Source organism: Dipodomys merriami, unplaced genomic scaffold (assembly GCF_024711535.1).
Source record: "Dipodomys merriami isolate MVZ:Mamm:240054 unplaced genomic scaffold, mDipMer1.0.p SCAF_1, whole genome shotgun sequence".
NCBI lineage: Eukaryota > Metazoa > Chordata > Mammalia > Rodentia > Heteromyidae > Dipodomys > Dipodomys merriami.
In genome coordinates, this window is record NW_027202270.1 from 26,710,213 (window position 1) to 26,737,038 (window position 26,826).

The 26,826-nt window shown below is 38.1% G+C and overlaps 1 protein-coding gene across 3 annotated transcripts in view; it reads right to left on the minus strand.

Moving 5' to 3' along the window:
- Adam23 (ADAM metallopeptidase domain 23) overlaps window positions 1–26,826 on the minus strand; it is a 162,873-nt gene that overhangs the window by 30,813 nt on the left and 105,234 nt on the right. For all 3 annotated transcript variants that reach the window (XM_070018608.1, XM_070018590.1, XM_070018598.1), the window contains exons 10-18: window positions 21,849–21,920; window positions 19,415–19,578; window positions 17,288–17,372; window positions 16,041–16,131; window positions 13,494–13,542; window positions 10,754–10,853; window positions 6,440–6,511; window positions 5,769–5,858; window positions 4,184–4,264 (exon numbers count right to left, since the gene is read on the minus strand). In XM_070018608.1, the coding sequence (XP_069874709.1) occupies window positions 4,184–4,264; window positions 5,769–5,858; window positions 6,440–6,511; window positions 10,754–10,853; window positions 13,494–13,542; window positions 16,041–16,131; window positions 17,288–17,372; window positions 19,415–19,578; window positions 21,849–21,920 (804 nt within the window). The remainder of the gene's footprint in view (window positions 1–4,183; window positions 4,265–5,768; window positions 5,859–6,439; window positions 6,512–10,753; window positions 10,854–13,493; window positions 13,543–16,040; window positions 16,132–17,287; window positions 17,373–19,414; window positions 19,579–21,848; window positions 21,921–26,826) is intronic.

Consider the following 26,826-nt stretch of genomic DNA (forward strand, 5'->3'; position numbering starts at 1 on the left):
CCCCACCTCATCATTTCTCTGGACTCATTTCCTGCTCTCTCCCTGTTAGGCCTGGTACCAGCCCATGGCCTTGGTTTTGCACTTTTTAAAATCTTCCTCCAATTTCTGCATGGCTCTGGAGGTTTTGTTCAAATAACATCATTACCTCAAAGAGGCCTCTCTCTCTCCCCAACCAGCACTCTCTCTCCCTCACCACTCCCTGCTTTTCTTTTCCAGAGCATGTAACACCAACTGACAATTCATGTATTTTATTCATTTGTTTGCTTATCATTGTTCCCTATCATCATTTGAGTTCCAGGCAGGTGAGATTTTATGTTTATGTAGCTACCTTTGGTAGCAAGTTTGAGGCAGGTGCTCAATTACTAGTGACTGACTTAGAGAATAACTGAATGACCCATACAGATACAACCAAGTCATTATATTCTGCACATATCAGGTTATTGATGAAGTTCATGATGGAAAGAAGATAGAACTAGTTTAGCATTCCTAAGGAGCAGTTAGGAAGATTCCAATAAAAAATACTTGGGTTCTATGTTTTTCTAAGAACGAACAGTGTTCGAACAGCTTCATTCACCACAGCTTTTCATTCACCCTGCTGAGTATTCCAGGGATGCAATTATTGGCACTCAAACCTCAAATACTGGGCCAACTGAACAAAAGCAGACATCCTTATGGCTTCTTTCATCTCTCTCTATTCATCCACAAGTCAACTATTATGTCATTAGTCATCTATTATTAATTATTCACTTACTTTAAAACTGCTGCAACCACAATAAACAGAAATGAAAAACATACTTTGGGAATAAGCAAATCAGACTCTACAATTAATTTGTCATACTTCTACAACATTGCAAGAAAAATACTATAAAGTTCTTTCCTAACAACAAAAGAAAAGTGCTTAATAAAAACTGTCCCACATAGGGTGCTGATGGCTCATACCTGTAATTCTAGCTACTCAAGAGGCTAAGATCTTAAGATTGTGGTTCAAAGCCAGCCTTGGTAGGAAAGTCCATGAGAGTCTTATTTTCAATTTACCACCAAAAAGCCAGGAGCAGAGCTGCTGGCTTAGCAAAAAAATGCTCAGGGACTGTGCCCAGTCCCTGAGTTCAACCCCCAGGACCAACACAAAAACAACAACAACAACAACAAACTGTCCCACTCAAATGTGAGATTTCTAATCAATCTGCTTTTAATTTAGGCTAATACACTCCAGTTGCTAGCCAGACATGGTAGAGTACACTTGTAAATCCTGGCAGGTTGAGGCAGGCAAATGAAGAGTTTGAGGTCAGTCAAGAATTAAGAGCAAGATCCTGTTTCAAAAACTATTTTTTAATCCAGTTGCGATTTCTGATATGTCTGACAGAGAACTTTTGGGGATTCTTATCTGTAGGAATATTTAGAGCAAGAGTCTTCACTGCAGGTACTTTCCTCTGGGAGGAAAACTCTGGATAATGTCTCAAAGGTCATTCCACTCCTTGGTTTTACACTGTGTAGGAAGGTCCGCCTGAAACATCTTCAACAGTACTTAAATTGTGTTACCCCACCCATTTAGACCAATTTATGGTACTCTCCATTGCACAAGTATTGGTTATCCCGTGATATGCTGCAAATTTTAAAAGTAGCCCAGAGCCACCAGTACATGTTAGTAAGCAAAATTAAACATACACTAAGAAAAACCATATGCAATGTGCAGGCTTGTGTCTGTAATCCTATCTACTTGAAAGGTAGAGATTGAAAGGATCAGAGTTTAAGACCAGCCCAGGAAAAATGTTCATAAGACCCCATTTCAACCAACAAAAAGCTAAGCACAGCAATACATGCCTCTCATCCCAGCTACACAGGGAGCTTAAATAGGAGGATCATGGTCCACTCCAACCTGACCATACATGTAAGACCTTATTTGAAAAATTGTCTGGGGAGATGGATGAAGTAGTAGAGTACTTGCCTGACAAGCATAAGTCCCTGGGTTTAAACTCAGTGCCACAAAACATATAAAAATAAAAATAAAACAATAAGAGAAAATTTAAGCCACAGTATTGATTATAGACATTAGTGATCAGAGATGTAAAAATTCTGTTTTCCTAAAAATTACTAGGATTAATTAAATTCAAAGTTCACTGTCTTGGAGAAGAAAATTCTAAAACTTTTTTTTAGAAGAAAAGAAAATGCTTGAGGTATTTGGACTCCCTGTACTATGGGTTAATTCTGATCAGTTGAAAAATGATTAAAAACAGTGTTTTCTTTAACAATACAGTATTTAAAGAACTAAAACCACCTACGGCAGTTAAGCCTTTAGCATTCTAACACTAAAAATAGTAGGCTTCTCACTAATGTCCCTACTCCAAGCTGCTTTTCATAGCACTTTATTTAGGCCGTCTAATATTTGTATTTATATATCTGTTTTATAAGTTCCATGAGTTTAACCGCTTGTCAATCTTATCCTTTCCCATATCCTGGCATTGACAACAATGCTCAACACATAACTTAATAAATCGTTCATTTAAAGACAAACAATAAAATGACATGTGTGTATCTGTGCTAGTCCTAGGGCTTAAAATTCAGGCTAAGCTCAGGGTTTCTTTTTTGGGGGGGGCGAGGGGGGGTCTGGTCGTGGAACCTGAACTCTGGGCCTGGGCGCTGTCCCTCAGCTCTTCAGCTCAAGGCTAGCGCTCTACCACTTGAGCCACAGCGCCACTTCCGGCTTTTTTCTGTTTGCTTATGTGGCGCTGAGGAATCGAACCCAGGGCCTCAGGCATGCAAGGCAAGGGCTCTACCACTGAGCCACCTTCCCAGCCCTAAGCTCAGGGTTTCTGAGTTTTTTTACTCAAGGCTAGCTTTCTGTCATTTGAGCCCCACCTCCACTTGCAGTATTTTGGTGGTTAATTGTCAGTAAGTGTCTTATGAACTTTCCTGCCTAGGCTGGTTTCAAATCACAATCTTCAGATCTCAGTTCCTTGAGTAGCTAGGATTACAGACATGAGCCACTGGTGCTAATCTGACAATTTTTTAATTACAGAAAGAGAAGCTGGGCATGTTAGTTCACATCAGTAATTGTAGGTACTTAGGAAGGTCATAGTTTCATGTCAGTATGGACAAAAAGTTCATAACACTTCTCAACAAATAGCTGTACAGTGTGATATATGTCTGTCATCCCCATTATGTGTGAAGTTGACATTGGGAGAATAATGGTTTCAAGCCAGCCTGGGTAAAAAAGTTTACCAATTTACTCAGTGAAAGAAACTGGGCATGATGGTGTGTTTCAGTCACTCCAGCTACCACATAAAACATACATTAGGAAGATCACCAACCATCCTGACACATACCTAAGCCAGAAAGCAAAACCCTCCCTACATTAAAATAACCAGTGCAAGAAAGAGTGAAGGCGTGGCTCAGCATTTGAGTGCCTACTCAGCAAGAGCAAGGCCCTGAGTTCAAACTCTAGTAATCATTTTAATGGATAGAGGCTCTGAAGCCAGGGCTATATGTGATGACAGAGAATTAAAGAAGATGGATTTCTGCTACAAGTCCTACTTAGCCAGAGCATCATTGCTGCTTGTCCTGGCTTTCTACATGGGGTTTCCATACAAACTTTGTTTGATGTTCTATTGGGGGGAGGGGGGGTGCGGCACATGTGTGTGCGTGTGCCTGCCAGTCCTGGGACCTGAATTCAGAGCACTGTCCCTGAGCCTTTTTTGTTCAAGGCTACTGCTCTACCACTAGAGACATAGCTCCACTTCCCACTTTCTGATGGTTAATTGTAGGTAAGAGTCTCATGGACTTTTCTATCCTCAGATCTCAGCCTCTTGAGTAGCTAGGATTACAAGCACGAACTACTCACTCCTGGCTGTTTGTTTTAAATGGTTTCTATACTTAAAATGTTTGAAAATAGTACTAATATACCACTAAAGTCAATGTACTGTTTCTGATGTAGAGACATAAGAGGAAAGCATCAATTAGTTGAGTATAAATCATATAGAGAGATGAAGGGAAGTTTCAGAAGTAAAGAGCTATATATCTAAAAAACAGTACATTGAGTTTTTCTAACATAAAAGTATAGTGAAGAAGTACAAGTAGCTAGAAAACCAAGCAATAAAATAAGACTATGTTCATACATACAATCTATCATGATAGCTTTACAAATATGTACTGCAAAATGTATTAGTCAAAACTCGGTTTACTATACCTGGCCAGAGTCTCCAGTACAATACTCAGTAATATCACACCCATTGACAGCGTCTCGACATTCATACCCTCGTGGCTGAAACTACAAATCAAAATTCAGTATTAGGAGCCATGATTAATTAATATTTCAAAAGTTATTATTTTGTTCTCTGTAAATTCTTCTGCTTTTTCATAAATACCACTAAAATCTTCATGTGAGTCATAATATAGCATAGAAACAAGGCCCAGATGCTACCTTCTAATCTACAGAAAAGATTGTCACAAAAGCATTCAGAGTTCAGATGTTGAAATCACTCTCTAAGTATTATTTTAGGAAAACATTATAATGCAAGATTTGTTTTAAAAAAGTAAACACTGGTTTGGCTGAAGACAAGGGAATAACATAATGTGTATAAACATTTAAGATAGTGCTAAGCCGGGCGCTGGTGGCTCACGCCTGTAATCCTAGCTACTCAGGAGGCTGAGATCTGAGGATCACGGTTCAAAGCCAGCCCGGGCAGGAGAAACTGTGAGACTCCTATCTCCAATAAACCACCAGAAAACCGGAAGTGGCGCTGTAGCTCAAGTGGTAGAGCGCTCGCCTTGAGCTGAAGAGCTGAGGGACAGCACCCAGGCCCAGAGTTCAAGCCCCACGACTGACCAAAAAAAAAAAAAAAAAAAAAGATAGTGCTAAAAGATGAATATATATGCCCAATTTCCCTAATTTACTCACTAGCTTGGATATTAATATTGCCTTAGCTAAATATGTATAGTTAAATCACAATGAATTCATATAAATCATCTTCAGTGATGTCAGTGATTGCCTAAGATATATAAACATTTTGTCTGGGGAGGGAATGAGTCAAATAGTAAACAAGGCCATGAGTCTCAAATAATTCGTAATCTGCTAGTAGACATAAACTGCTAGCATCTTCTAGAATACCATATATATATATATATATATATATATATAAACCCTTAAATTGAAAAACTCAGGTCACATAAATTATGGTTATTGATAATACCATAGGATCTTATATCTGAGAAAAAGGAATATTAAAAATGACTTTGCAAAGACAACTTGGAGGTCACTGTAGGCAGCACAGTATGAACACATGTACAAACACATGAACATACCTTGTTAAAGCCCAATCTGCCTTCCCTGACTTTATGGAAGACTCAAAAGTCAGGGTGAAAAAATATGAGCACTTGCTTTTATGCTCTGAGTTTAAAGTAATTTAGGGTAAGTTCTGAAGAAAAAAGTAGGTCATATTATTTAAAAGACCAAAGGAATTGTCCCTCTCCTCCTCAACAATTTAATTTGGTTCTCATCTGTGTTAGTAGGACAACCTGATGTGTAAGCAGTACAAGTAATTCTCCCGAGGAAGCAATGAAGGATAAAATGGTGGTGGACAGTGAACAACAGTGATGATAAATGTGATGAACCTCCCCGCTACAGAACTTATTGTACAATGTTGCAGGTTAGTATACGAAACATATGTTGTCACATATGTAACATGACGAGCTATACAAAACCTCAATGTACATGCAAAATTATCTGGCTAACCTGTCAATTGAAAACAAACAGAAATGTGTCAGGAACTCACAAGGCAGGAGGTGTTATTACAGCAGGGGCCATCACTGCAATGGGCGCCATTGGAGAGTGAGCACTTCTTACAGCACAATCCGTAGCATTCCTAGAGAAAACACTCCATGTGGGTAAGCCAGGAACCTTTGCTGTTGCCCATTCAACATTCTCTCCCCAATTGACTGACACAGGATCTAAATGACTAGATTCATATAAATAGTAAGCAAATATTTCTGGAAAGAACCATTTTACACACTGATGGGCAGAGTCTTATCTCCCATAAAAATGAGTTGCTCTATCAAAGAGCAGACTCATTTCTTAGCAGGTACCCTCCAGCCCTGGTTAGCTCTCTTACATTCTTCATACCCAGTTTAGTTTTACAAAGGCAAAAAGGTTATCCAATGTGGAAAAGTTTCACAATTTGGTAAAACTTGTCTGCAATGAATACGAGCTATGAATTTTTAAGCAGTGGGGAATTTGATTAGAACAATCCATTAGGCTTCTCCAGACAAGGCCATAAGAACATGACTAATGCTAACATGTCTGAGCTAAGATGAAGCATTGATCAGAGCAACCAGAAAGACAGCGAGACCATGATGAATGATCACACAGGCCTCTCACTAATGCTTTGTTGTTAGCTCTGGGGAAATGCTGTACCGAATGAAGGTAAAGAAGATCTCTGATACCTACCACATGAAAACCACAATCACATTCCTCTCCAGCTTCCACATATCCGTTTCCACATTCTGTGGGCTCAAACAGCTGAAAGAGATTAGGGGAGAAAATGGATAACTTTTTAATTTATCACAGAAAGTCATCCATATACATGGCCCTATAAGCAGTGAGATTCTTTTGTGACCTGTTATTATGGTATCTTTTATATGAAATCTACATGGGGAATTCTGTCAACTTATTCATAACACTTATAACAATATATTCAAAAGGGGGGAGATGTCCCTTGGGAGTTTCACTGGTGGTAAGCTCCAGAGATGACCCCTAGCAAGAAAGGTACTTATTATGGAGACAAACTGTCATGAGAAATAGATCATTTTTCAAGATTGCTAATGGAGCTAAAATGCATTGCTAATAAGACGCACATATCCAATTCACAGACTTGTCTCATATCTCAAGGTATCTCGGAAGACATAAAAATGGTCAAAAATAACCGGGTGCCGGTGGCTCACGCCTATAATCCTAGCTACTCAGGAGGCTGAGATCTGAGGATCAAGGTTCAAAGCCAGCCTGGGCAGGAAAGTCCATGAAACTCTTATCTCCAATAAACACTCAGAAAACCTGAAGTGGTGCTGTAGCCCAAGTGGTAGAACGCTCGCCTTTAGCTGAAGAGCTGAGGGACAGCGCCCAGGCCCAGAGTTCAAGCCCCATGACCAACCAAAAAAAAAAAAAAAAAGGTCAAAAATTCATACAATCAAGTAAATGTAAATAAAATCAGAAAACTACTTTGCTAGAAATCCAAGCACATCATTTTCATTGAAAAAAAAAGCCTCCACTGGCTGTCTTAAGCATGCATACACATATATGAATGCATAGAAATCTTTCTGTCACTGCTGGAGTCAGATTTCAAGAAAAACCCACTCTACTGGTGCCACAAACTTGCTTGGTGAATATTATAACAGACCGGTGGTGGTTGAGGTTTACGGGAAACATGATGATTTCCTGTCACCAGGAGCAGGATTATCTGGGTATGATCATCATCCCTAGGTAAAGACTGGAGCAAAACATCCCAACACAAATGTGCAAAACCATGGGCAGGGAAAGGAGGAAGAGATTGCACCCAGCAGCTTTACACACCCCACAGCACAGATTCCATCCAGTTCATCCAAGAATGCCTTTACCCTCCCTCCTTCCAATTCCAGGAAGGGAAAACTATCATAAGGAGCACGGAAGGTTTCCAGACTAGTTGGGTAAGACTCAACAGTCTTGCTCTGTGCTGTGTTGACCAGGAGAAAGGAAAAAACAGAAGAAAAAAGAAAAAGAGAAAGAAGGGCCAGCTAGAACATGACCAGCACTGTATCAAGCCTCCATTCTTTCTTTTGTAGGGCCTTTCTCCATTCTGAGATGGGAAACTATCTCAAACCAGATGGGAAACAGCAATCAGAGAGATTCTTAGAGCACAAAAATATGCACACAGTGTGAAAATAACATGCAGCACATGAATATATTCATTGACAAAAAGCAATTGAGGAAAAAGCAGTTCTTTTTACATACATATGAACTGTTCTATTGTAATCTATAGGATCTTTTTAAACATTGTAATTTGTATTTCAAAAAGATAAATGACTCTGTATTTACTAACTTGTAAAAACTGAATATGTATACTCAATTATTTTTATATTGCTACCAAGTTATTGGAATAATTTTCTTCCTACTCACAGGTAATTTCAGAGATGCAATGATGGATCCTCATGCATAAACTAGAAATGTTAACCTTTCCGAACAAGCGAATGTTGTTTCCACAGGCTTCTAATTAAGTGGTGTGCTACAAGGCAGGCCAAATTAGCCATGTATATTGCAATTCAAAAATGCCAGCATCTCCCATTAGTTCTTTATTACTGATTCACTCATTGCAAACACTTCCAAGCTTTCAGGTTTCTGGCACTCGGGGATCGATGCCTCATAGGGCAAGCATCCTACTTTAACAATCAGGGCCACTTCCAAAGCCCTGTTGTTTTTCCACAGCTTTACTGAGATGTTCTGCTATCATCTTCTGACTCCAGCAATATCACTTAATTATTAGTATGGAATAAATTATTCTATCAATTATTCACATTAGTCACTGATTTTTTTTAAAAAGGTTAATATGGTTTTACAGCTCTCCTAATTTTCAGATTATTAAATACTTTCTTCAGCAATGAACTATATTTGACTTATGAAGTTGTATTTTAAAAGAAATAGGAAGTTTGCCATATTAAATTTGTACACCATCTGTTAATTAGCAATGACCATGTCTTTTTGTCTGTTAAGCAACTTTATCTCCAAATATGCTATGTCACACCACAAAACTATATCTAAAGGCTTCAGATAGTGGATTGAAGAATTTGGTTTTGCTGGATTCTATGAAAGTGATGTGAACCATCTAGGAAGATGATTGTGACTAGAGTACACAGTAAGACTTACAAATCTTACAATACAAATGACAAATAAGGACTTTTAATTTAAGATACATTTTAGTCAAATGTGTTTTCTGGAAACTCAAAAAATACTGCTTCTAGAAATGTGCAGTTTTTTCAATTCTGGAACTGTGGATGAGGGATTACAATACTGTATGTACATATTCTGGTGAGATGCCAATTGATAATGAATCTCTTGGTAAACAGACTATGCAATATAAATACTTAAAATATTAATGATACCCATAAATCGTATGGATTATTGTTTGGCTGACTGATATTAGCAACGCTTCCTGACACTCAAAAAAAAAAAAAAACAGACCACTCAAAAAAAAAAAAGCCTGGTAGTTCATGCCTGTAATCCAGCAACTCAGGTGGCTGATTTGAGGATCATGGTTCAAAGCCAGTATGGGCAAGAAAGTCCTTGAGATTCTTATCTCCAATTAACCCTCAGAAAACTGGAAATGGAGCTGTGGCTCAAAGTGATAGAGCACTCGCCTTGAGCAAACAAGCTCAAGGACAGTGACTAGGAGGAGTTCAAGTCCCATGACTGACAAAAAAGAAAGAAAGAAAGAAAGAAAGAAAGAAAGAAGGAAAGAAAGAAAGAAAGAAAGAAAGAAAGAAAGAAAGAAAGAAAGAAAGAAAGAAAGAAAGAAAGAAGGAAGGAAGGAAGGAAGGAAGGAAGGAAGGAAGGAAGGAAGGAAGGAAGGAAGGAAAGAAAGAAAGAAAGAAAGAAAGAAAGAAAGAAAGAAAGAAAGAAAGAAAGAAAGAAAGAAAGAAAGAAAGAAGCCGGGCGCTGGTGGCTCACGCCTGTAATCCTAGCTACTCAGGAGGCTGAGATCTGAGGATCGAGGTTCAAAGCCAGCCCGGGCAGGAGAGACCGTGAGACTCCTATCTCCAATAAACCACCAGGAAACTGGAAGTGTCACTGTAGCTCAAGTGGTAGAGCACTCGCCTTGAGCTGAAGAGCTGAGGGACAGTGCCCAGGCCCAGAGTTCAAGCCCCACAACCGACAAAAAAAAAGAAAGAAAGAAAGAAAGAAAGAAAACAAAAGAGGAAGAAGAAGAGAGAGAAGATGAGGAGAAAGAGGTGGAGGAAGAGATAATAATAATAATTCCCTAGAATGACAAGAATAAATTCAATTAATTTTTAACAAATGGATTAAGTAATACTTTATATTAATCTAAACCACATATCTCTTAGCACTATTTTCAAAGCTTTTTAATTAAAGCATATTTCCCTTTTGGAGGTCTTGCCTAGGTGCAGCCAGTACTGAACACTGATCTACAGTTTGGTATTCCTTGAAAGGCAAGCCTGTAAGACTTTTTATAACTAAGTATCAATGTGACCAACAAGTCATTGCAACAATGAGACAATGAGATATACGAAAAAGGAACTTTACAACTTGGGGGCGGGGGAGATGGGAAGGAATGGGAAGGGGAAACAAAGGAGGAGGCAACAATGTTTGATAAGAAATGTACTCATTACCTTGCCCATTTAATTGTAACCCCTCTGTACAGTATTTTCACAAAAAAGAAAACAAAAACCTGTTTTCAGGCTGGGATGTAGGTCAGTGGCTAAGCACTTGCCTAGCAAGTACAACATCCTGGGTTTGATCAGTACTAAAAAAGAAAAGACAAATACACACACGTGTGTGCACACACACACACACACACACACACACAGATACATACAGATTCTTAAAAAGACAAATATATACAGAGATATATTTGTTTATATCTCTGTATATATATATATATATATATACAGATTTTTTTTAAAAAAAGAAGCCTGTTTTCTAAGACAAGCAGCTGATGTTTGGCAGTATTCCATTGTTAAACATTGAAGAGATAATTATACTTTTTCAGTGACTAACCTTTGTTGGTCTGTTGAAAAGACATGCTCCACCCCCTCTCTGTAAAAAATCTCTATACTCCAAAATACTGCACTTTGAGAACTTTCTGGAATGGGATACCCTGAGGAAAAAAAGAATCTATTATGTAAATTATTTACCAAAAGCAGTCATCAGAGATTAAAAAAATTAAAACCCCTGAATTAGATCAATATGCTCATTCTAGAAAAAATATATACACAAATTCAGACAAAGGTACTTACAGTCAGATGCTAAATAAGATTATGTGATGGAATTTGCAAAAGACAGATATACAAAGAAAAATCACAGAACTGGGGATTTGATTACAACTTCTTCATCAGTCAAGTTTTCCTGTAACTTGTGCTGAAGGAAGTTTGTTAAAAGTTCATTACAACTCCTTCCATCTACACTATATTTCAAAGTAGGATCACTGTTATTGATCACTATATATGGTCACAAAATCAATAAAGACAAATTATGTCTCAATCAAGGCAAATTATTTTGGCTTTTCTAACTCTGTCCTCAATTAAAGGAGTTCATGAGCCTACTAGACCTAACTTTGGAGGAGAAATTGGGAGGATCCATTTATTTATCAAAGATTACATAACTCAGGTTTAAACAATGCAAATTTCAGTTAAACAAAGAAACCAAAAAGAGACTGCTGAGCCATATGTATGAATGTTTTGAGTATAAAAACAGAATTAGAGTAAGTTCCTATGAATAGCTTTCTGACTCTCTATTTTGAATAGTATCAGGCAAAGGCCAGGTGTGGGAATGCACATTTATAATCCTAGCTACTGAGTAGATATAAGAGGATCACATGTAGAGGCCAGCCAAGGCAAAATTAGTGTGACAGCCCATCTGAAAAATAAACTGAAAGTAAAAGGTCTAGAGGTCATGACTAAAGTAGTAGAGCTCATGCAAACTTCAATCCCAGTATCAAGAGAAAGAAAAACAGAGTGGGAGGGGGCAGGGGAAGGAGAGAGAGAACCCAACTTCTTGGACAATATTCATGAGTAGGCAGGAAGGAGCCCTAATGTGATTTATTCTATCAAGTTAATTCACAGTGTATGTAAATACATAGTGAAATATTATGCACATGGTCAAGGTTAAGCTGAATCAGGCACACTGTGGCTCCTTAGGAATATCTGTAGTAGTACCCAGTTCGAGAATGTCAAGCCATTCTAAGATACAATATGGTATCTGTATTCTGACATGTGAGGGTAAAGCTCACTACCCTACCACTGATCTTCTATAAGAACTGTATAAAAAGTCATACTTGAGAAAATGTACATTAACTGTAACTTATTTCATTATGTCCCATTTAATACTCAGTCCAATAACTACTTTAGAAACTGGAAGTTTAAAAGACAAAAGGTGTTGGATGTGATGGTACACACCGGCAATCCCATTCTCAGGAGGCTGAAATAGGAGGATCACAAATTCAAGGCTAGCATGGGCTACACAGCAAGGCCGTTCCTCAAAAAAAAAAAAAAAAAAAAAAAAAAAAAAAACAAAAAACAAAAAAAACCACAAACTTCTAAAAAGCAGAAGGAGAGAAGGATGAAGAAGAAGGATGTATGTGTGTGTCTGAGATATCTCCTTTTATAAAACTAATGCTATCAATGCTGCTATTTCTATATATGCCATAAATTACTAAGCTGTGGAACTCATTTCTAGAACTCTGCTCTAAAGTTGCAGAGACAATGGCTGATTCTGCAAAGCTGTCCCCAAGAGGTGGAATATTGGGCAGGTCAGGTGGACAGGAAGTGGGGGGGACACTACCAGCAACCATGCTCAGAGAAATGGGCACAGGACCAGAAATTGCAAATGCGTAAGAAATAAAGTAAGGGCTGGGAAGGTGGCTCAGTGGTAGAACGCTTGCCTTGCATGCCTGAGGCCCTGGGTTCAACTCCTCAGCACCACATAAACAAAAAGAAAAAAGCCGTAAGTGGTGCTATGGCTCAAGTGGTAGAGCGCTAGCCTTGAGCTGAAGAGCTGAGGGACAGCGCCCAGACCCAGAGTTCAGGCCCCACAACCAGACCCCCCCAAAAAAAGAAACGAAAAGAAAAGAAAAAGAAATAAAGGAAGTAGGACAGTCCCATGAGTAAGGGAAGGAAACTTCTCCAGCACACTAAGAGTGGGTGTAGCTTAGGAGGCCTTGGGGAAAAGGTCCCTGGGAAAGGGCTGTGTTTCTAGGTTTCAGTTCTCAGTTCCCCAAATATCCGCAAAAGGAAAATGCAAGCAGGTGAGTGAATGTTCAAATGCCTACCACCAGAAGACTTTCAGGCACAATACATCTGACTTAATAAAGCTTTCCTGGTTCTATAACAAGTATAGTACAATTTTTATTACCTTAAATGTATATATTTACAAGTTGCTTAAAATGCAAATTGATGGCTAAATTGATCTTCACTGACTACTTTAGGTAGACAACCAGCCTTCATGCTAAGTGTGCTAAAAAATTAATGCCTCTCCCAAACTTAGAAGCATTTAGTAATGTGCTTCCTCTAAGGGTTAGTAGGGAGAAGGAACAAATACATTTTGCTTTCACTGCCAACTTTAAATAAAAATTAAAATACAAAGTGAATTATCCCAGTCAATTTTTAAATATCAGACAATTAATTGTGGAGTCTCTACTAAATGCTTAGTGAAAGAGACCAGTACCCAAAAGACCATCTTTAACTATATGCAGAAATGTTAGCAAAAGGTATCTATCAATGCACATATAATAAAAACTTACCCTGTTTCCTCCATGATGCAGCCACCCCAGGATTCTGTGCAGTCACACTCTAGTCCAATGAAACAATAAAAGCAACAGGGGAAAAAAGAAACAGAAGTCACATCTTCGATTTGTGTTACAGTTCCTACGAAAAACACATTACCAATTCCATGTTGAACAGGTACAGACTGAGGTCTTCTAGTCTGTAAACCTTAGAGTCCTTAAATCAATATTTCATTATCTTTTACAAAAGTGTAAATTGCTTCCTAAGAAAATAGCTGGCAGGAAATACAACTGTGACATCTCCTCATTTTTGTACTCAGACAATTCAATTCGTTTCCTCATTCCCTCATTTACTGAGAGGAACACTGGGCTGGAGAGTAGAAGGCTGAGTTCCAGACTAAGTTATACCCTTGGCAAGTGACTTAGCCCCCCTTGGTGTTCTTTAGAGGTGTCTTTACCTCTAATCTTGTAGAGAAATTATGTCTCTCTGCCTATGTCCCAGAGTGATTCTGGGGTTCACACAGATGGCATACCCCATGCTTGCTGTGAGCCCAACTAATTATTAACAAAATATGACTAGAAGTTAGACAAAAGAATTCACTTTCCTGGAATCAATACCAGAATTGGGTAGAGACTTAAAGACCAATCTACTAAAATGTTCCATTAAAAAGAGCAAGCTCAGCCAGGTGTTGGTGGCTCATGCCTATAACCCTAGCTATTGAGGAGGCTAAGATATGTGAATCATGATTCAAAGCCAGCCCAGGAAGGAAAATCCATAATACTCATCTCCAACTGACCACCAAAAAGCCAAAAGTAGAGCTGTGGCTCAAGTGGTAGAGAGCTCAAGGATAGCACCCAGTCCCTGAGTTCAAGCTTAAAAAAAAAAAAAAGAAAATCTGAAATAGAAGTAATAATCATTTAAATAAAAATCATATATTTTACCTAGATATCAGGTATTGCAATTTATTTTTTTCATTTATTGTTTTCTATTTTATTTTCTATCATAAATAACAACATGAACTTAAAATCACAATTCAGAAAAAATAATAATCACTACATAAATGAACAATTCACAATAGAACCAAGAATTTTAGGAAAGGAGAAACTATGATAACCAGCATCAGGAATGACTATTCCTCACTCTGTCATGCTAGCTGACCGAGAAGCAGTTCGAATTGACCCCAGCACTGGCCTCCAGGACTTTCAAACAAGGTTGTCAACTGGTGAAGTCCTGATTTTAAGATGTCTATGCTAACAAAAATCTAAATACTTTTTTTTAATGTAAAGCAAGAATTTCTTTGGGAAAGCAAATGCTCTGAACAAAGTCTTAGTAAATAATAGTTTAGGCAACTTTATAAAATGCATCCCAACACTTGTGATAACCACATATTTAATCACATGTCTATAAAGTGCAGTGTTTAAAGCTCATGGGAACTTGATTCCATTTTCCATAATATTATGCATTAAGGACAAAAAAACTATAAAAAGGTATGTAAATATTAAGTAGATTTTTCTTTTCTTCTTTTGGGAGTAAAACTTTACTCCTACTGTCTCATATTTTCATAGAATAGAGAGGACTTAATTTTAGAAAACAACGTGAGTAAACATGGTGGTCTCTTTATAGAAGATCATGCTATAATATCTGTAGGCCTTGAGCACTAGTAATTCTTGCAAAATAGAAAAAAATACTAAAAACAATCCTACTGTGTTGGTATAAAGAGGAATATAATTCAGGTTGGATTTTATTCTGATATTAAAAGAAATTAAAACTTTTCGACCCCAACCCAAACTTGACAGATCCTAGACACTTTGCTTGAAAAGTCATCCTTCTTCTTCTATCTCTCCGTCTAATTACTGAAAATAGCATTACTCATAGAAGTTGTCATGCTTCTGTCCTTCATGGGATCTATGGCCTTGTTTGCATCATCCTTGGACTACCCTGGGCACCAGAGGATTCTGTCCTCTCTCACCTGCCCCAAAGCCAGGAAACAGGCTCTGTCTAGGGAAAACTTCTTCTCTAACTTTTGTGATGTGAGTAGGTAGGAAATAACTACAGTTTAAATATAAGCTCCTCTTATTTCCCAACCCACTAAATATGTGATAGAGTCTCATTCGGTATCTTATGCCTACAATTGAAATTGAAATTGAAATGCCTATGAAGGGGAAGTAATCACTGCCCTTAATCTCAACATTCAACCCCGTGAAAAGCAGCCAATCCATGTCATGAGAAACTGGAAAGAACTTTATAGATTTATGGAAAGGACATGTCTTTAACCTAAATAATATTGACCTGAAGTTGCCTGCTTTATAATTTTTAAGGTAATATTTTTGTCAGTAGTGGGACTTGAACTCAGGGCCTGGGGCTGTCCCTGAGTGTTTTAGCTCAAGGCTAGTGCTCTACCACTTAGAGCCACAGCTCCACTTCCTGTTTTATAATTTTTTTGGAGGAAAGAAATAGACTACAATTAGAGTACAGTAGCTTTCAAGTGAAAAAAGTATTTATTGATTCGACATGCATTATAACACAGAAGGACAGGGAAATGGGAATAAGGTCAATGTACATACTCAGCTTTCTGCTAGAAGGTTCCCATTGGATTCCGAGGTTTTGAGCCAGGCTCTGAGATAACACTTGTGCCACTGCCATTGGAAGACCATACTGTTTTTCAGAGTTGAAAGTGTGTGGGAAACATTTGAGAGAGTGCACAAAGCTAGTTATTATTTCTTAATTGATATCACACATCACCTCAGTTCCTTAAGTAGAACCTCACAACATTGCAAGATGGCATGTGCTCCTTACCACTTCTTCCTTGCTAAAAGTGGGACCAAGAAGCAGAAAGGCCCCCTTCCTACGTGGTATCTCCCAGACACAAGGATCCACATGCAAATGTGAAATACAAGTTGCAAACACTGTGCTCCAGTTCAACTCATATCCAACCAAGGATAAATTCAACTCAACTATAAGAGAAAGCTCACAGTACATGGTGACTACTAGGATGACTTGGTAAAACACATACCAGTATTGACCAGGATTTAGGTATAACTGGTTAAGTTGTAGAGGATGCTTTTGAAAACTAAGAATCTCTTTATAAAAAATAAAGGTATCAAGAACCCAAGCCATGTTATTAAGAAACCATTTGTTTCAATTCATCTTCTAGAGAGGTAGGTAAAAGGCACAAAGATTTTTTAAAATTATATAGAGAGAATAAAAGATACTAATACTATAAACTGACTTAAATATATTAAACATGCAGAAAATAATCATATATATATATATATATATATTTTTTTTTTTTTTTTTTGGTGTCATGGGGCTTGAACTCAGGGTCTGGGTGCTATCCCTGAGCTTTTTCTCACAAGGCTAGCATCTACTACTTAAGCTACAGTGCCACTTCTGGTTTTCTGGTGGCTAACTGGAGATAAGCATCTTATGGACCTTACTGCTGGTCTGCCTTTGAACCATGGTTCTCAGATCTCAGCCTCCTGAGTAGCTAGGATTATAGGCGTGAGCCACTGGCACCCAGATCATGATTTTTAAAAGTAATACAGATGGATAAGCTTATAAAATTGTAACCTATTGAATCTATAGAAGCTCAAAGCCAGCTTTTGGCTTGCATTTGATACCCAATGAGATCACTATAAACCCAAAGGACCTCTTTGAATTAGTTCTACATTCTAATCTAAGCCATTCGTACATGCCCCGTTTTCAAGTCATCATTTAAAACAAGGCTGGAAAGGGATGCAAGTTATACCATAAGGAAGAAAGATCAGATGCAATGATAAAACTCTACTTAAAGAAAATCAGTGAAACTTACCTCATTGACACCAACACCTCTTGTGCGAGAACAGACACCTCCAAAGAAACTCAGACTACTTCTCTTATAGTGGAATGTCACACGCCTCAAGAAAACAAAGTACTCTTAGAAACCAATGTAATGATCACCATACAAACTCTGCCAAAACATGTTTATTCTACTATTCTGAAACCACCCTCCTCCAGGAAATAAAAAACTGTACTTTAAATACATTTAAATTTATGTCATCATAAATATTTTTCAATAGAACTTTATTGTTATTACTAAAATGTCGTACCGGAGGGGTTAGTATTTCATAAGTCAGGTAATGAGTACATTCCTCTTTGGACAATGTCATCCCTTCCTTCACTTTCGCCCAGTTTCACTTTCCTGTCCTTGCCCACAAGCTGCATAGTTTATTTTCTACACAGTGTATACTGAATACCATGACTGTATTGTTCACCCTTCCTCCATCCCTTTCTATTCCCCTAATTTGTCTCCCCATAAAAAACAAGAACACCACCATCAACAACAAAAACTCCATGTTTCCATTTCCTGGAATTTGTTTCAATAAATAGTATTTAAAGTGGGGGGGAGAAAGGGGGTAAGGGGAAAGATGGGAGGGCAGGGATGGGAAGGGGAAACAAAGGAGGAGGCAACAATGCTTGATAAGAAATGTACTCATTACCTTGCTCATTCAATTGTAACCCCTTTGTACACTATTTTCTTTTTTTAATATTTTTATTTTTTTGTATTTTTTTGTCGGTCATGGGGCTTAAACTCTGGGCCTGGGCGCTATCCCTCAGCAATTCAGCTCAAGGCGAGCGCTCTACCACTTGAGCCACAGCACCACTTCTGGTTTTCTAGTGGTTTATTGGACATAAGAGTCTCATGGACTTTCCTGCCCGGGCTGGCTTTGAACCGTGATCCTCAGATCTCAGCCTCCTGAGTAGCTAAGATTACAGGCATGAGCCACGGGTACCCAGCTTCTGTATGGTATTTTCACAATAAAAAAAAATCTTATTAATAAAAAAATAGCATTTAAAATGTTCAGAGGAGTTACACCTTTGGGTTTCTCCTCATCACATATTTAAGGTCATGTTGTATAAAATAACTTGAGCTGAGGATGCCTTAACTGAGTACAAGTAAGCATCATGTACTTGCACAGGAATAAAAGACAAAAAAGATAGGCAGGGGCTGGGAAGGTGGCTCAGTGCCTGAGGCCCTGGGTTTGATTCCCCAGCACCACATAAGCAAAAAGAAAAAAGCCGGAAGTAGCGCTGTGGCTCAAGTGGTAGAGCGCTAGCCTTGAGCTGAAGAGCTGAGGGACAGCGCCCAGGCCCAGAGTTCAGGCCCCACAACCGGACCCCTGCCCCCCCCCCCAAAAAGATAAGCAGAACACAGACATTGGTGTTTTTCTAACAGAATATCTTGTACTTATTCAAAATATTGCTTGTCATTATAAATTGACAACTAGACTCAAGTAAAAGGGAAAGAAAAGAAAGATAAGAAAGAAGGAAGGCCCCATGACCGACAAAAAAAAAAGAAAGAAGGAAGGAATGATTGGATTGGATTGGTCCCTACATGGAACGTTGGAGGACTATCTGGAAACAGCTTTGCCATGAGCAGAAGGGATCAGCTCATTATAGCAAAAATAAAGTATAGCATCCTCTTTCTTACTGACAGTAGCTCAACTGTATTTAATGGTTCATCCTAAATACTTTCTTTCCTAAGCCGTCTTACAGTGAACTGTGGTCCTATAACTAAGATCTAGCAAATAAATGACTTATTGTTAAAAATTGTTGCATGCAACCTTTCAGAAAAACTGGCTTACAAAATTTGACTCAACTAGACAAAGTGACCCATCTCTCTGTTCTGTAGTCTGCACCGAAGTTGGAGTTGTACAAAGGGCTGGAATACCAGCAGCTATTTTGAATTGTGATTTGATCTTGAGAATGGAAGGTATGTACTCCATAAGTATAGTGAAGGGTCATGAAACCTCCAGTATCTTAGTACTGGAATTCTACTGCCATGCCTCTTTTATAAGAGTGGCATTAAGGGAAAACTTGCTTACCCTTATTTTTTATATGTACCATAACTGGAATGTACTTCAAGCCAAACACTACAGTAAAAGACTGAGGTACGTACGAGATGAGGTGCACAGCATCGGCATGCTGCTTGATACGCTGACGATATTTAGCAAACTCGTGGAGCATCTGCACAGGGCTGTTGGTGATGTCAATGTGATCCTTCTCAGTCCAGGTCTCTACAGCCACCAAGACAACCCTGGTATTGAGCTGCTCCTTGTAAATCTATGGGTATACAACAGGACAGGTGCAGGAGGAAAACACTGGGTCAAACATGCACGATCAATGAGTCAGAGTCAGTGGAAGGACAGGAAAGGGGAGGTGAGAGAACATGGGGTCAGAGTTAGCTCATAGTAGAAATTCTGCTATTCCTTTCTCTTTCCCAAAAGAAAAAAAAGCACACAATCTGATGTCATGTCACCTACTCTTCTAGAAGGTCATTTCTACCCCAGATGGACACTTTCGGTGGTAATCTATGAGATGATAAGATAGTAGGCATGTAGGGATTTCAAGATTCCTATGCCAGGCTGTAACTGAACAAGGTAAGTAAGACCACCTTTGCAAACCTTCCCAGAGGCACAGGGTGGTGTCTGATATACCAGTTCTAAGTACAATACAGCCAGTTATTCTGCCAGGATAAAAAAAAAATCGCCCAACAATGTGGCTGGCTTGCCTGTGGAGTCATGTATATGAAAACCAAAAATAACACTAGATAAGAATTGTGGGTCTAGCCCCAAAAAAAGAAGAACAGCCTATTTGTGTCACCCAGCTCACTCTAGCAACAAGGTGCGACCACTCACAAGATTTACATTGTTACCCTTCTTTTTCTCTACTTTTGGCCAAATTGCTACATAATTCACACCGTTAAGCAATTTCTATGAGTGCTGTTATTTTGTAGTACTTTTAAACTGATTAAGGGAACGATGGATGATCTTTGATCACACTGAAGCAGGGACCCATCATCACGGCTGCACCAAGCTGAAGCTGTAATGACTTAACACACAGGTGAGTTCAGTGTAACATCTTTTTAAAATTCACGGTTGGCTTCCGATCCATATATGGTATCACAAAATAAAAAATGAAACTTTGCAGGATGTGATTCTACTCAATCATGCTGAAATGACTAACCCAGTGCTACCAAGTAAACAGCTTCCACAGGGGAAAAGATGTGTTTAAGATTCTCTTTTCCATATTCAGTAATAGCTTTCCTCTGAGAAGATTGACAAGAGCTGAAATTAAAGAAAGTAATAAGCCAGGCATAAACTGACTCCCAGAGGTTTGATCCTAATTTTATGTTACATATTCTCTGCACATGCACTCATATTGTAATTTTGCTCAGATGTGCCTACCAGCCACATAACATATGCGAGGTGCACAAAACATGCTATGAATATTTACATGATGGGGGGATGGGACTATTTAGAAGGCAGTTCCATGGAGTAAATAAATATCATTCAGATGCTTGGTAAATTTATACAAAGGATTCTTTTCCACAGTTAAGAGGCAACATAAAATAAATACCAGATAAAATACACTTAACTGAATATAAGACCACTTTTCTTTAGAATATGAAAAGTGGCATGCTCTGTTTAATTTATGTGAGCCAAATTGAATTATTTATTGGAGCATAATTCATAACAATCAGATCTATAGAGTTCCTAATTAAGGCAAGAAAAAGGAAGAAAATCTTAACAATCATTTTTGTAACTTATAAAACAAAAGGAAGAATATCACCAATAGTAAATATCTGTAAGGTTAGAAGCCTTTGAAGGAGGTATGAATTTGTGTTTCAAATTAGCTTTATTTGGAGACTATACTTAACTCTGTCTAGATTTAAAGTTGAAAACATTCACTATGGGAACACTAGAAAATACATTAGTATCCTTTTTACTTATTGTTTAATTTATCTGTATTTTCCAAAGAGACTCTACCTCAATATTTAGACTTTCTCATGGACACTATCTATGCAAGAAAAGCTCAAATTGTTACTAAAAAAATCAGTACAGTCTGCCAAGTAAAATGTTCATTCTTTTTGGTAGCTAATTTTCTCCACAGCTTTTTATTCCCTAGGGACTCTGGTGACAATGAGATCTAGCTAACACTTAGAGGCAATATTGTACCGTTATTATGTTAATAAAACATTTTAATATTTAAAGAAATGGAAATGCTAATTTCCCTTATTTGGTTGTTATTCACTGTACACATCTTAAATTATTACATTGCACTTCTTAAGTATGTATAATTAAAATAATAATAATTAATAAAAAGTATGTATTTAAAAGAAAGTAGTAATGTTGGTGTACTAATTCTGAGAATATTCAATTGTGAAGCCAATTACTTTTTATCCTATCCTATACCCTTTCCAGAAGAATTAGGAATTGCATTTTTACTCTTTCCCAAGAAACAGCTAAGGCAACAAGTGAGCAAATAAGAGATGGAGATATAAACCATGCCATCTTGGTAAAAAATAGGTCCAAGAATACCAGGATACTTACAGAATCCACAAGGTTGACCACCGATTTTGCAAAGTTGTTGGTATGTGCATGAGAAGAGCGATGTTTCTTATACTATGAAAAGAAGAGTTACCAGTCATTGCTAAGTCATATTTGACTGTGAAATATCAATACTGCAAAAAGCAGAAATCTCTTAGCCACGGTAGAAATGAGGATGAAAACTATTTAATCTGGCTTGGTCTATCTTACCTTGGATATAATGGTGCTGTGTTATCTTTTCTTTTGTTTTTACTTTTTTTGCTTTCTTTCTGTTAGGCAGAAAACTATAACTGAAATACCCAGAATGTTGTAGGCAATGGAACCTGCATGAGAAACTTCACTCCTAAGAAATAGTTCTAATTCAATCTTATTGTCTTCCTATTCAATTCTTTTATGGTTTCTCTGAAATGACATTCAATTTGTAAAGAGCTTAGACCAGAAAATAGTGCAGTCTCAATTGGATGTCATCCTTACTTTAAACTCAGGGACATTCATGCATCAAGAAATACCTCTCACACATTATTTTAGATGCTGTCCATAATAGGAAATGAATCTGGCATATGTTTTGTATATTCCTCAAGAGAAATGCCACTTCCTTTGCCCACTGTCACCATATATATTTGGCAGGCTCCTTTACTTCATTCTCTCTTTACCACTGAGAATATTTGCTTAAACAAGAAATAAGTATGCTTTAATGTTTACATACCTCCTGTTTATTTCCTACAATACTAATAACTCTGGGGACCCACGATAGATGTGCAGTAAAACTGATTATAATGCCACTGCTGGCAGCATCCACTAAAATCCACTGCTATTACATACCTTGGTTATTCATATTATTGCTACCCCTTTGTGTCATAACTTGACCTCAACACTCTTAATGCATTTGTCCTTTAAAAAAAAAAGCTTCAATGTAAACACATAATTGGGTCATAAAACATTACATTAATCTGAAGCTGTTCAGGCATCTTAAATGGTTTCTTAAACTTAGAAATAGTTTCAGTAAACAGTTCAGCATTTTGAGTTGCCTAGACATTTCTACAAGCTGACAATTTTCAAAGATACCCTGTAAGAGTAAAAGCAAAAGTCTAAACATGAAGTTTCTTTGAGGTTATAAAAATGTTTTAGAACTAAACGGAGATAATGGTTGTACAACACTGTGAAGGCAGTAAGTACGATGGAATTGTTTAAATATATTGTAAAGTCTTGATATTAAAAATTACACAGAAGGGAGAGAAGGAGGAAGAAAAGAGGGAAAAGGAAGGAAAGAAGGAGGGAGGGAGGAGGGAGGAAGGCAGGCAGGCTCTAGCTGACACTCTCACCTATATTCTGGTCCTCCAGTGTTACATGCATATTAAAGTTATTATTATATTGCTTTTGAATATTCATTTGTTCTTTTTGGAGACTTCTCTTCACAGTATAATGTTCACAGATAACGTAACTTGTTGAGCTGTCCTGCAGACGTGGACGATGCTCACCAGACTGAAGCTCACAAATCTTGGTCCAATATTCTCAGAGCAGTTAACTAATCTCAGAGCAGGTAAGGAAACTGAAATGGAGCATCAGGTTGTGCACATTCTGAATTTGAACATATCAGTTTGCTGCTACCTGGGGACATGGCTGGAGATAATTTCCTCTGATCCCATTCAGGGGGTGCAGGTGCATTCACTCCCCACTCCAAGAGCAAAGCAATCCCTAAGCCGTGTGTCTAGGAATGCAAATGCACCAAGCCCCTAAAGGGCCAAGCGGCATGGCACCCTGGTCTTCACGATCAGAGGAATTGAGGGAGCCCTGCGTGATGCCAGGCAGCATAACAGCAGAGCTGCTTGCGCCAAGCCTCACCAACTTCATTTCAAAGCTGATTCATTCACTGGTGTCCTGGGAGCATCTAACCTCCTCCTCGCTCCCTCTTCTGGTTAGTTGCTAATCTCCCTTGAGCAAATACAACTCATTCCTGAGTAACCTCACTTTCTGGGCAGAACCCCCCCCACCCCAGTATAATAAATGTTCCTCTAGTATTGGAGGCATTTTCTCCATGGAAGGAAATCCCCAGTGTACTTGTGGTCTTGGTTCCAAACCCCAGGCCAACTGTGTGATACTTTATAAACTTCACTCTTAAAAGGAAAGAAGGAAAAGAAGAAAGAAAGAGGGGGGAGGGGAGGAAGAGAGGGAGAGAGGGAAACATGACTTCCAAGTTACAGCCTGCCAAAGCATAATGTTTTCCACTTATTTCCTACTTATAATTTACAAATGTCTGGTTGGCTTCTGAGAAAGATCTCTGTGTGGGCTGTGAGGTGAGTGAATGAGAAAGGATCAAGAATGGAGCAGAGTGGGATACTACTGAAATAGTCCAGGGTACTCCTACCTACTCAGCAGGCTAAGATCTGAAGATTGCAGTTCAAAGCCAGCCCAGGCAAGATAAGTCTCTGAGACTCTTCTCTCCAATTAGCCACCAAAAAGCTAGAAGTGGAGTCACAGCTCAAATGGTAGAGCTCTATCTAGCCTTGAACATAAAAGCTAAAGGACAATGCTCTGAGTTTAAACTCCAGGATTGGCACCAAAAAAAAAAAAAAAAAAAAAACAGAGGTAGGGAAGCTGCAAAGAGAAGTACGTGGACTCAAGGAACATTATGAAGGTAGATGTCTCAAAATGTGAAGAAGGTGAGGAAGAAGACTAAAGAGTAACTCCCCAAATCTGAAATCTAAATAAAAAGAGGTGGCAGTGTTGTTCACAATCACAAGAAAGGTAGGTGAGGGAGAAGTTTTGGACTAGGGAACTTGGTCCATCTTCTGCTGCAGTGAAAGTGTATGGTAAGACAGAGCAAGTGTATTAGTTGGAGATTCCCTTTTCGAATGAGGCCACTAATGTCAAAAACTAGTGGATTTTGCACAAAATGCCTTTGCGAGGACAGTGGAAAACTGAAGTCTATCATACAAAGATCATGCCCTCTATTGCCTAGGAGGCTATTTAAAAAAAAGAAACTTTAAGTAGTTGTACAAAGGATTTGCCATTCAACAAAGCAGTTTGTGAATACAATGCATTGTGATCTATGTCACCTTGTTCATCATTCTCCCCCATCCCTCCCAACCCCATCTCTTCCCTCAACTTTAATTTTGTAGGATATGCATTGAATTGTAAGACTGCATTCCCCCCCCCTCCTTTCCTCTCTTCATTCATCTACACCCCCTTCCTCTTGATTCCACTCAGCCAGTCTAGGAAGCTTATTATTTTTATACTCTGAGGGGAAAAAAATTTACTTAAGACTATAAATTTAGATGTAGCAACACAGTCTTTGGAATTGGTCTTACAATTATAATTATAAAATGATGTGTCATTCATGAAGATTAAAAATATTTCTGCATTTGGAAAATCATAGTTTTCTTTTCTTTTTTTTTCTAGTTCTTTTCCAAAAGCCCTCCCTCCAAATACTGTTAACATGTCAATCTGAGCAGTAAGTTTCCAGCAATATGAATGTTGGAGGACACATGTATCTTGGAGTTCTGATTGTGAAATGCTAAATGTGAGAGGCCAATTAAGTTCTGAAATAAGAGGTGACAAGTCAAATTAGTTACATTAGGAAGGCACTCAGAGGTTAGGGCTGTAAAGCAGAGAGTGCTGATTCTAAAGACAGTCTGGAAGCTGTTACTAATGGAGAGGGTAAAGGAGGATAGTCTTAAACCACACCAAAGAGCACTCTCAGAATTCCAGGGGTCAGATTTAAAGGATTTAAGAGAAACACCCACCCAATAACACACATAGAAGAACCTCCATGTAACAGAAGAGAGGAAGAAAATGGTTTTAAAATGAAAATTGTTGACTGCCTGATGTTACTGAACAAATAAGACAAGGACAGAAGAGAGCTGGGAATGAACTAAGTAGGGAGCGCCTGCCTAGCGTGCACAAGGCGTTGGGTTTGATCCCTAGCTCTAGGGGAAAAAAAAGAAAGAAAAAACAACAAACTCAGAACAAAGACAACTCCATCTCTTAACTTTAAGCACCATTAAACTGAGTACCAAAGATTTGTTAAGAATTACGACAAGTACTTCTCTCCTACAAGTATTTGCTCTTCCCAAGTCCCTGTAATGAGTTTGTTATCTCAAATAGGACAAGAGATAAAACTTGTTGACAACTCTAATTAGTTTATGTGTTTTTCCAAGAAATCGTGATTCATGATAAGAGCTTGTTTGTTAGGTGTATCTAAAATATTATGTTTTCTAGATAAGAAAAATCAAATAAGGTTTACATTGAAAAATGTGAGTTATCACATATTTGCACATCTTGGTTCATACTTAATACAAGAAAAATGGAGCCACACACTTGCTTTCCATGCACTTTAAAATATCTCAGCCAAATTTTCTATTAGAAGGCTTTTAATATTTATTTTTAGCTTAAGTGATTCAAATAAATGTTTGCAGACTCTTATCAAGCCATAATTGGCTTACAAATTAGGTTCTACCAGCTAGGTACTAAGATGCTTTCTACAAAACGGAGAGATTTTTCTTTCTAATTGAAAGCCATGGATAATGTGACGGTTGTTCTAAATAACATGCAGGCTTTTCTTTTTCCAGGCAGCCAATATTGGGTTACTGTGAATTAGAGAAGTGAGCTGGAATGCAAATGTAGGCAAGATGTTTCTATTTCTTGCATGAATGAGAACTAATTTTGCAAATAAATAAAAAATGTGCAATCTCCATTTAAGATAAAACTTACCTTCACATCTTTTGATCAGTAAAAACAATTTACATATAAACTGGAAAATTTGCTTTTACTTCCTGAATAAATAAAACCCTCAAGAAATACCCTTTTCAAAAAGAATTAAAATTACGACTTATTTTCAACCTAAAGGAAGGAGCTAACCAAACTGCTGCCTAGTAGAATATAAACACAGTAAGAGGAGTCCTCCTAGGGGGATAGTTTTGCTAAAGCCCAATAGCAAATTTGCAAACATGAAAATAAAAATAGATGGATTTGTTATTCTACT